The sequence below is a fragment of the Epinephelus lanceolatus genome, chromosome 8, assembly GCF_041903045.1.
Source record: "Epinephelus lanceolatus isolate andai-2023 chromosome 8, ASM4190304v1, whole genome shotgun sequence".
NCBI classification, from domain to species: Eukaryota; Metazoa; Chordata; class Actinopteri; order Perciformes; family Serranidae; genus Epinephelus; species Epinephelus lanceolatus.
In genome coordinates, this window is record NC_135741.1 from 28808541 (window position 1) to 28820703 (window position 12163).

The window sequence follows — 12163 nt, forward strand, 5'->3', positions numbered from 1 at the left end:
TGTATAATTGTAGAGTTGTATGCAAAACTTTTGATAAAATGCCTCAAATCAGACAGTGCATTTCATTTTTCTCTCTGAGCACAAGCTCTCTCTGTCTCTCTCTTTCTCTCTCTCTCTCTCTCACACACACACACACACACACACACACACACACACACACACACATACATACACAGACGCGCACACACTCACATTGGCAGATAAATAGGTAGCTGGGGATTGGTTTAACCACAACAACAGCTGCTCATGTCTGGCTACTGCCATGTTAGCCAGCAGCCAACCATGCAGTCTGTGGATTGACACAGAAGACACAGTTTATTGGCAGACTCTGAAAGCACGTGCTGTGTTTGTACCAGACACACAGAAAGGTTCTTGTAGATTACACAACATGGACATGAGGGGCTCTGAATGATGTATTTAGCAGTTACTTGTGAATGTATTCATTAAGAGGGCTGTGCAAGCAGCTCATTGTACAATGCACAATGCAAGATTCACATTTCTACACAGTCATGATGCAGTCATTTAAATTTGACAGACAACGAACTACAGTGAAACAGTAAAAATGTTATTCCTGCTCAGGTATAGGATGTAAAAAGACTTTTAACTTTAGCTTGTTTTAAGTTTTAGTTTTATGTAATTACTTGATTTACCTCAAGGCCCGGACACACCAAACCAACATTTAAGAACTCATGGTAATGTAGGCCAACTGTTGCCCTGCCTCACATCACCAGTATCTTATCCAGAAAGTTGAGCTTGAACACACCGCAAAGACTACAACCGATGGCCAACTAGCACTAGCAGGCGACTGTAGTGCGTATTCATTATTCAAGAAAGGGAAACCAGCAGACCGGCAGGACGAATTGAAGATGCTAGTTAGCCAGTTAGCATGTTAACAACACAAACCGATGCAGAAAGAACAAAGGATATTTACTGTATGCTAGCTAACAATAACACAAACAGTTACAAACTGTTTCTGTTATAGAGCGCAATAGCTAAATCGTCTTACCCAATAAAAAAGTTTGTTTTGATCTCACGCCCTCTTGTCTTCAGTCATTTGTTTACTTTCCTCACTTCCATTTCTTTCCTTGTGCACTGAGCTGAACTGCCATTTTCTCACTGACAGACTTTGCTGTCAAGTCAACATGCCGAATCAGCCAAGAAACAGCCAGCAAAGGTCGACTAGGGCCAATGTTGCAGGACACACTGCCAAAACAAGGGTGACAGATGCTCACCGACAGCCCACTGGGAGACTGTCGGCTTGGTGTGTCAGGGTCCTTATAGATTTTGTTGCAAAATGCAGAGAGTAGGACCGAACCGAGCTTGCTTCACAGACAGATCCTTATCTGAATAAAACTCAAGAATAAAATCTGAATTAAAATGTTCTCATTAAGATACTTTCCTCTCTCTTAATTCTCCTTGTCCCCTGTGGGACAGTTGGCCACAACTCCCTCCCTGCCGATACTGTAGAAATGTCCACATTTGGTTTGACTAACAGTCTCCAAACATCCTAAGGTGGGCACACAGCCCAGTTTCAGCAGAGACTCCTAATGGATGCTGCTGTTCAGCTGCATTATACAGTGTGAAAAGATGCAGTATGAATGCAAAGTGAATGGAAACATGCAAATGGAGGTGAACAGATGTAGATTTGTGGGCATGAATTAAGGTGATAGTGTGTCCACTGAGGCTGGAAACGATTAAGTTTGAGTGAAAATTTGCAGTCACTTAAGCTATTTAAATGACTATCTCTTGAATATGCCCAGAATCCCAGTTTGGGAGCCAGTAAGATAAGGTTTAGTAGCATCTTCGGGTTAAAAATGTTGCTTTTTGAAATGAGCATTTGGAAAAACACCTTTCTTGATGTTGCTTGAAGTCATTTTGTCTCTCTCACTATTGTTCTCCTCCGATCACCATGTAAACAACAATAATTTGATGAACGGGTGTTTGGAATAAGGCTGAGACCTGCCTACTTATCCTAAATTGTTTTATGGCTTCAGTTACAGGAGGAGGGACAGGTTTGGAAATGCATTACGACACTAATATTGCACTGATCTCAGGTGGGTTTCAACCCTTTTAATCAAGCATCAGTACACATAAACACATCCCCTGCCTTCACCACTGTTTAGGGACTATTACTGCAGCCTTGCTGAATTTAATGTGGGGTAGGGGTGGAGTTGACATAATTGACTCAAGGATTCATAAGAACCTTTATGTGCTGTGACATCTCCAGATATGCTCAAAATGACCTCCACTTAAAACACAATGCCTGTCCTGTGCACGCTGTGTTTGTATCCTGCGTGACAGTGTGTGTGTGTGTGTGTCCTCCTTGATCAGGGCGTGTCTTCAGATGGTCATCAGGGGGCCAATGAGAGGATGCCTGGAATGGAGACGCACATATACACACACACACACTCGGGCACACAGACACACTCACACACAGATTAACGGGGTAAGCTGTGCCGCTCATCTGGGATAAATGCGGTCAGTGAGGGGAACAGCTGAGCAAACAGCTCTGGCAAGAGGCAGAGAGCACAGTGGAGAGGGAGAGAGGGAAGCAGGGATGACGAACTATTCATCCCGGCGCAGTGTTGGCGACCGGCTGCCACGTTGGATATGCATCAGCCCTGAACCTGGGAGAATGGGGACCGGCGGAGGTAACGGCTAACACACACACTTATACTTTACTCAGCTGCCAGTGTGTTTTGTTTATCCTGGGGCAAACTGCAATGGGGTTGGGAATAGTCAGGCCAAACTAGTCCACTGTGCCCTGGGTGAAAGAATTTACTGGGAAGCCTGAGAAATTTCTTCATTTAAAGTGACAAATCAAGCACTGGTGCCTCTGCTACTTAGTGTGTATCAATCTCAATTATTTTCCCCTTAAGAGTCTGGCAGCAAGTGAACTTGTGTCATTCTTTTTTAAGATTAAACAAGTGACACTATAGAAGATAAATGCTCTTGAAATTAGGAAGATTTTGCTCTTAAGTGGAAAAAATCATACACTTTTACATCTAAATATTAAATGGAAACTTGATGTTTGAAGTTATTTGCGGTGCTCCAGATGTGGCACAGTGATGAAGTGAGTCATGTTTTAGATGAAGCAGAAGCAGAGGTATTAATGTTGGGACATGAACCCTTGTTGTACAGTACATTATGAGGCCAGATGGCCTGATGCTGATAGTCAGTTATGAACCAATGACACCGGTGTCATTAGGATAGATAACAGTGATCTGCCACATTAATCCTCCACTACTTTGTCCAGATAAAGGGGAAATACAGTTAAAATGGTCACAGTCTAATTGGCTGGGCGGCTGCTCGGTGCCAGGCTTGATCTTGAATTATAGATCTAAATTCTGGGGTAGTTCTTTTGCTCAGAAAACAATGCACATGTGAGGAAAGCTGTGCACAGGGAGGACTACTTGTATCAGCTACAGTTTATTCAGCACCACTGTAGTGTCAAACACATTAGCCAGTCCATCATCTATCCACACAGACAAATCAAAACTAATAGGTAAGGCTCAGTGCCATTTAGGTTGCAAATTGAATTGTGACACTTAAAATCCACTTTCGTCTCAAGGCTTTCAGAGGTTGTCATCGTCTGGACCCATTTTGTTGCCCAACTCAATTTACTCACAGTGAAACCTTCTTTTCAGTGTCGCTACAGGCTTTAGGAATTACCAAGCGAAAAATTAACTCTGATCCCGCAGTCTCATTTTGGCACGTTGACATTTCTAGGACGGACTTGTTGTCGCTGAACATACCGTGCAAAAACTGCATGGGCAAAAAAAAAAAAAAAAACTTTGTCAAAAGAATATCTGCTAAAAAAAAGGAAAAACAGATGCCTCAAAAGAATATATCGACTTGAACGTCTAGAGACATCATGTTCGCTTTTCTGTACTTAACTTTTGACATGTAAAGGGTTTGTTTTGTCTGGTTCTCTGCAGTTGTTCCCTTTCATGTCTAAAAAAAACATTGACGTCCAAAAACAGTTGTTTGGGGTTTTAGAGAAGGCTTTTGTCAGCTGCTCCTCCTGGTGTATGAAGACACAGTGCGTATACACACTCTATTAGGCAAGACACTTGGGAAGGCTAGGCAACCTTCTGAACTGCTCTCTGAGCAAGATGCAAGATGCAAGATGTTTACTTGTTTGTATCTGGTTTATGTTTTCATCTAGTTTTTTTGACTACCACTGTTGCATGCCTGCACAGCACACCTGCTCGCCGGGTTTAGTGGGTCAGTTGTAGTCTGTTGTGAGCTCTTTGTGTTGTGTAATGTAGAGTTTAGTTCAGGATTTAGTTGTGTTATTTTAGCAAAGCAGGTCCACAACCTCCTGAACCCACAACTAAAATCTCATTTCTGTTTTTTTTTTTTTTGTTGTTGTTTTTTTGTGGCTTGAGTCAAAGAGTAGCAATGTTCTTTCATCTTGTTTAATAGAGGAGCTGTCGACATTTGTAACCTGTGCACCGTGCCTGAATAGCACAGCGTAACATTAGGTGTGAGATCTTTTGTTGTGGTCTGACTGATGTGCTGCCCACATCTTCCTCTGGCAGATATGCGATCATTTGAGGAAAACAACAGAAAGCCCTGTCTTATTTTATTATATTCATGTAGCTGGATATTATGCAAAATGAGGAGCACAACATGTAGTCAGTGCAAATACAAAAGTCCTGAACAGATGGTTCGCTTATTGATGCGGATCACATGAAGCGTGTGGGTACAGATGGCTGTCCATACCTGTTTGCACATGTGCTTTTGTATTTGTCCTCTAAGTGTACATGTGTATATGTAGTAACACCAGACAACCCTGCATCCTCTTCCTGTGGCAGCAGCAGCCTTGTTGTGTCGTGCAGTCACCTCGCCAGATTGGGGGGAAGCAGCTGATGGTGCTTATCAAATTCCCACTGCTTCTCATCACCATTCATGTCCGATGTGTGAACCCCCTGCCAGTGTCTCAGGAGGTTCTACCAGTTAAACCAAGGTTAAATCAAATCAATTCCCATGTCCACATGATTAGGGCTTACCCAATTGTTAATTATCCAGTGCATGGGGGAGTTGATGAAAGCGATGGGCAATAACAGAGTGGCAGAGGGATAGGGGCACTTTGATACAGTCCTGTGGTAGAGATCTGTGTTGTGGTTATGTACATTCTCTGGTACCAAATTTGAGGATTTCCTGCTTTTCTCTGTGTTCTATCGATATAAATCAAATACCTTGAGTACTGTATGTTTATGCAAACCACAGATACATTACATTTGTATGTTTTAAACGCATCATATCATTTCTGAAATGGCACAGTGTATGATCTGACTTTGTCATTGGGAGCTGGGGGGATGGTGCAGACCATAGACCAACAAACAACAAAACTAGTTGTGATTTTGTGAGTCATTTCTGTGTGACTCCCAACACCTGACGCAGGGGGTTTGTAGCAGCCCATTGCTGTTATTCCTGCCCGGATAGTGGCACGAAAAGCAGTTGCTTTTACTAAGACATCATGCTTTTCTAGTGAGGACTGTGCCCCCAAAATTGGGTATTTAGGCCAAAAAGTACATTTTTCTCTAACCATAACCAAGTGGTTCTTGTGCCATAACTTAACCACACATTGACCAACAGCACTGTTGAAACATTTCAATGTATTTGCTATTTATTATATGCAAATGCAACGCATCCATGTTTTGCAGAAACAATGCCAACATTTTTTCTGGTGATTGGGTAACAGCAGGTCAAAATAATAATAATTTAAGGATGTTGGTTTTTGGGAATCTGTGATGGGCATTTTCACCTTTTTTGACATTTAATAGATTAAACTGTTCATTCCAAATAATCATGAGCATGATATTTGACTTGTCACTTGGTAATGACAGTGGTCCAACAACAAACCATTGACACAGCTGTGGTTGATGTTGCTGTCTTACCAAACTGACTGCTTTTATGACTTTGAATTTCTGCCTTTCATGCGCTCAACAAGCAATGTGCATTAGGTCAACCAATGTAACAGGAATGTCAGACCAAGAACCAATAATGTAAAAGTCTAAAAAGTGAGTCATTTGAAATTTAGCCCCGGTGTCTGAGCTTTCCTTCTGTTGCTCTGCCAGAAAATGGCTTTGTCAGGCTATTTTAGCCGAGGCTTCAAAGATTACATTTCCCCAGATTTGCTATTCTGGGAGTAAAATGGCCTTTGCGGTGTAACAGGCTTCTGATGGGAAATGCTCCTGAAGGGAGAGAGAGCCCTGGGTCACTGTGACTTTTGGGCATGCAGAGATGCGGATATACTGCATGTCTATCCTGCTGTTCAGTGTTCAAAGGCCTGCTTTAGCTACGACACTCCAGCAGACAACAAATATACATCCACACGGAAAACACTCTCTTATTTTCATATACATGCTGTTTAATCTTGTCTCTGTGGTGGAGATTGACAGATGAACTGCTCATGTCCTAAACTTTGGTCACATTCTTGGTGGGGAGCTTAATCTACCCACACTTAGCTTTTCCACATAATCTCAAGAACCTTTTTTAATCCGTGGATGTCTGCGAGCTTTCACTATAAGCCTCTGGGAAGCCAGACTTTGCATGTGTGTTTGTGTGGTTTTGTGCATGTTTGCATGCATTGCCATGTCTCGCCTGCTCCGGCACATTTGCTGACTTGACTTTTCACACCACTCAGAAGCAGTAATGAGTATGAGGCTGGTTGTCACAGGCCTCCCACAAGCTCCATGCATTATTTAGCTAATGGTCAGGTGGCAGATGCTGGAGTGTTTGCACTGAGACCAACGTCCCAGTGGGCAAAGACTGCCCTCCTCCCTGAGTAAGATCAGTTATGTTCCTCTCCGGTGGTCAGTGAGCTCACTGTGGTTTTTCTGCGTATCCTCCCAGTAGTTAATGTGGCCTCCCAGGGGCTTATGTTTGAAAGCTTGCAGCCACCCACAGTTTTAAGGGCTAATATCTGTGCTCTGAGTGCAGAAATACCCATCACATTTACATGATCAAAAAACCAAATCAGACGAACCACAGCAGGACGCCCAGTGCAGTTCAGAGATGCACTTTTCATCCCAAGATAAAGCCAGCTGTGTGCACAGCATCATGTTGCCACCATATTAAAACATTACTTTATATATGCATATCAAATGTCAGGTTTAACTCCATTGCTGTTAATATTGACAGAGAAACTACGCCTCTGTTTCACAATGGTGTTCCCAAGTAAAAATTCTATTTACAAAGATGAAGATGGTTTTAAACAGTGACATACTGTATGTAATGTTGGAATAATTAGTTGATTTGTTTTTCAGCAGCAATCCTGATGTTTGATTAATTGTTTAAGTCATTAATCAAGGGAAAAATGTTTGTTAGTGTGAGCCTCTCTATTGTGAGGATTTGCCAGTGTTGTGTATTATCATCATTAATGGAAAATCTACAGAAATTTGAAGAAGTTATTTTGTGATGGACATTTGTCTCATTTGTTACTAATCAATTAATTCAACCCAATCGCCTGAATAAATTGGCATTTTATGTTTCTGCAAATCTCAGATATGTAACATTTGTACGATATCATGTCGCAGATATACGACTGTACCCGAATTACATTTGGCTGTTCAATACGGACAATTGACCATTCTTTCCTTTTTTCCAAATGGAGTTTGAGAGCTTGAACGTGGTTCAGCGGGACGTACAGCAGGACAGCAACTTCATGTAATATAGTAAACAAAGCCAGTTAGTCCATCTGAGCCAATGCTTGCTAACTACGCTAATGATGGATCAGAAAAATGCAACAGCATTTTTTGCCCACAGTAGATACCAAACAAAAGCCAGAGACTGTACCTGATTAAGTGTTTGTGTGCTGTAAGTTCAGCACTTCTAAGCAGAGGAAGAAGATAATGTCACTTCTGAGCCTGACTGGGCAAAGCCTCTCTTCCTCCGAGCACCTTCCTCTGTCTCACTCAGACTCACCCTGGGTCTGGGTCTGCAGCTGCCGGTACCTGAGAGCAGTGTCAAAGTGAAGAGCACTCACTCTGCAGCTAAATCTGAGCACTGAAATATCCCCAGAAATGCATTACCTGACTGCCTGATGGTTCAAATCTTCATTATTAGGATACGGCCTTAGCAGATGTGTAAAAACTGTACATTTTCTTTACGTTTCAACACACTGTGATTAATGTATGGTTATGTCAAGGCACAAAAACATTAGGTCATGGACAGGAAATATCATACTTTGGCTTAAAATACCCACTCTGGGTTTCACAATTGCTGCTGGAAATGCAGTGATGTCTTGCTGAAAAACAACTGGTGTTGTTGGTCTTGAACAGCTGTCTGCAGCTTGGCAGCTTTCTTGCCATCAAAAAACATCTTTCAACTCCAGATGACAAAGTCGACTCATATTCATGTAATCAGAGCTATGTCATTTTTGAAATTTTAATATGAAAGACTGAAATGTACAAATGTTACATATCCATGGTTTGCAGAAATGTACACTGCCAACATTTTTCATGGCAACTTGGCTAAATTATTATATTATGAAAAATATATAAAAGGGTGTATTTATTAAAGAAAACAGTAGCTAGTTGGAGCCATATTTGCCTTTGCTCTGCTTTGCCTTATAGTGCATCTCCGAGCACTGTCCTGTGATTACGCCACTCAGGCAGTATGAGGTAGATGGTTCGGGGCAAATCGGGTCAGGTAATTACGGACCCGAGATATCAATCTAGCCTCTCTCATTATGCTGTTGCATAAACAAGTGAAATCATTTGTCCCTAATTTTCATACACTGAGCTTTGTGGCAGAAACCATGAAGTGTCTGTCCAACTTCACACCAGCTGAGTCCCGAGCTTGGAATCTAATGATGCTAATTGCAGTCATTAGCTTGGCTTTTGGTGGGAGCGGCTCAGATGTTGTTTGGACATAGATGTTGGTGGTGACACATTCTGTTGTATTGTGTAGTATCATCCAAAGCTAACTGGAGCACCATAGAGTGCTGGCTGGTGTAATTGGGAGATGTTAATTAGTCTATTGGATGGAGCTTGTACCCTCCTGAGTATTTCCTTTGTGCTCTGCCCTTTTCTGTGTACAAAGCCAACCTAATGCTTATGTCAGAGTGAATGTCTGAGTGTGTGTGTGTGTGTGAGAGAGAGACAGAGAGAAAAAAGTCATAGGACAGTGTGAATGAATGTGTCTCTGTATGTATGCACGAGACACTCTTGGGGTCTAGCTAATGAGGCAGTCATTTGTTTAACGTAATCACCCACTAGTTTATGCCACCCGCTTCCCCTGGCACAGGGACAAGCCCTATTATGAAAAAGGGCGTGTTTGAATCACATTAGTGCAGCAACAGTCACCCCTCCCTCCACCGCTCTCTCCCCTTACCCTAACTCCCCAGTCACAAGCTGAAATGGACCATCGTTACCCAGCTGCCAGTGCGCCAGCCAAGCATTAATGATGCCATTCACTAGAGATGTGCCAATGGTGCTGTCGGTCTTCACTCTTTTTCGGGTCCCTGTGGCAACTTCCACTAAAATATGTTAAATGCTGAAAAGAGGCTGTTTTTCATAACGCTTAGCATCCAGCCAAGTGCTTGGATTTTATGCACAAGCTGTCAAAAGATGCTTCACATGAATTGCTGCCACACATGAAGGATGAGAGGTGGTGAGATGGTAATGAAGCCAAATATATCTGAATAGGCTTTTTTTTTTTTTTTTTTTTTTTTTTTTTTTTTTTTTTTTGCTGTTTCCCTGTAAAACAGAGTGGAAACGGTTCCTTGCATTTGATGGTGTTTTCAAACAAACACTAAATTGTCACTGGCCTTGATGTTGGTTTTGAGCTGGGGGGAGTTGTTTTTTTTTTTTTTTTTTTTTTTTTTTTTCAGAGCACTAGAAGCGTCAAGGAACATAAACCGAGCTGAAGCACTGCATTAGTGAAGTGGTGGGTTATTTTTCAGAGTAGGAGTGGTGACTGTACGTACAGTTACCCAGCTCTGACTTACACTGGTCATATGACCCGTATTAATAAGCCCTAAGAGCATAGCCCATGGCAGAGCCCTCAAAGTGCTGTTTAGATTTCAAAACTATTAATGTCGTAAGATTAGTTTTATGGGGGGAAAAATATCCTTTTATTATCTTGGTCGTCAGGCAGAGACTTGATGACCAGTAAATCAGTCAGAGAAGCCATTTGTAATTTGACAGAAAGCAGACAATCTGCATATCAGCTGACAGACGGCCTAGCTGATCCTCCAGCTGCCTGTCTTCTACCAGATAACACACATCACCCAATAGGCCGACAGAGAATCAGCTGCCGCTAATGAAAGCGGGCCTTTCATCACTTTGCGGCCTTGGAGTGAAAATACAGAGGCCAACATTTATAAAGCATAAACTTGGCCTGAAGTGCAGTTTCCATGTTTTTAATGGGAAACGGAATAAACACCTCACATCAAAGATAAACACAGATATTTCTGGCTGCATCTTTTCCTTCACGAAACAAGTGTTTTGTTTTTGATCTATCCGTCATGTTTCAGTGTGTAAAAGTAGGCGCAAATTGCACTTGAGGGAAGTGCTGTGCAAATTAGGGCCCGGGTGTAACGAATGGCTTAATCAGAGCTTACATTGAGAGGGGCTGTAGACATCAGACGATTGCAGGGCTAATGCTGGGATCAGGCTGGAGAAGTTCAGCCGCACGTTCATTGGTATCAAAACCTAAATCATATTAACCAAAGTGCCATAACGCAGGGAGCAGCTGAAATTGGTTCAGATGTGCAGACACACGCCGCAGTATGCAACAAAACATGTCGGTCCATATTTACATATTCATGCCAATATTGTGTTCTCTAAACATGAAAGGGTTGGAAATGATGTATATTTTTATGTGTTTTGATCAATCAACTAATAGTCTTTTAAAATGTCATAAAATGGTTGAAAATGCCCATCACAATATCCCAAAACCTAAGGCGACATCTTAACATTGCTTGTTTTGTCTGACCAGCAGTTCAACATTCAGATTTACCAAACCAGACAGTAAAGTGAATGTTTTTTGGTTTTACTGTGGATTAACTGGTGAACTGTTCATTTTAACACGAACATCAGTATCAGGTATCAGTCCAATACTGTGCACAAGTACATTTTATTTTATTCTAGTTTATTTATTTAACCCATGTTTAACCAGGTAAGTACCATTGAGATCAGCGATGTCTTTTACAAGGGAGACCTGGCCAAGACAGCACAAAAAGGTACAACCAGACAGCCATACAATAAAAAACATAAAAGATATGCAGTAACATGTAGAAATATTAGACACCTACACACAATGACAAGACCAAACCAACTCATTCATCCTTGTACTTATGAGAGCTTTAAAATCAGGCAGAGAGACCAATTCACGTAGTCATTTTGAAGGTTATTTCAAGTGAGAGGAGTAGAGCATATTAAAGCTTTCTTTCCCAGCTCAGTCTGTGCACTGGGAACAGACAACAAAACTAAGCCCCGAGATCTCAGACTGTAGCTACAGTCAGATCTCTGTTCAATCAAAATACAAACATATGAAGGGAGTTTACCCAGTATGGCTTTATAAATGAACAAATACCAGTGACTGGGCCTACAAAAGGTCAAAGAAGGCCAACCAGCCCTGGAATAAAGCGTACAGTGAAGAGTGAGGGCTTTACAGTTTGGAACAAATCTCAGTGCACTTTGAAATGCGGTATCTTAACGTGTGCAGACAATGTGCAAATGCATTCATGTACAACAAATCACCATGATCCAGAATTGGTAAAAACGTAGCAGCAACCAGTCTTTTTATGGCCTCAAAGTACTTGCAGTTGTACTCCTGAAATGACTGCGACACAACAGCGCCCAGTCTCACTTTACAGCGGTGTGACATTAACCTCACATCAGTTGAGTGATGATGACAAATTTAAAGCAGCCTGCAAACTATGCTCTGCTAAACTGTCAAGACGAGAAGTGAAAAATAGCTCATTTAACACAAGCAATTTGATAAACATCTGAAGAACCAACACGGTGCAGAGTTCAAGGAGTTTGCTACTGCTGCCGGGAAACAGCAACAATCAACTTTGCAGTAAACACTTGAAGTGGGCAAAAAGTGGGTGATAAAAGTAACACAAAATCTTACACATTACATTGCTCTTAAAGAGCAGCCGTCACTTAAAGATAAGACAGGATTTCGCCATCTCAGTGTTTCT

At 41.8% G+C, this 12163-nt stretch overlaps 1 protein-coding gene across 10 annotated transcripts in view; it reads left to right on the forward strand.

Annotated features, from left to right (window-relative positions):
* Positions 1-12163, forward strand: part of kazna (kazrin, periplakin interacting protein a) — a 259175-nt gene that overhangs the window by 124118 nt on the left and 122894 nt on the right. The window contains exon 1 of one of the 10 annotated variants that reach the window (XM_033634759.2): positions 2440-2651. The exons of the other annotated variants lie outside the window; for them this stretch is intronic. Coding sequence (XP_033490650.1) covers positions 2474-2651 — 178 coding nt within the window. The 5' untranslated portion in view covers positions 2440-2473. Of the gene's footprint in view, positions 1-2439; positions 2652-12163 lie in introns of those variants that run through there. 10 annotated transcript variants of the gene reach the window in all.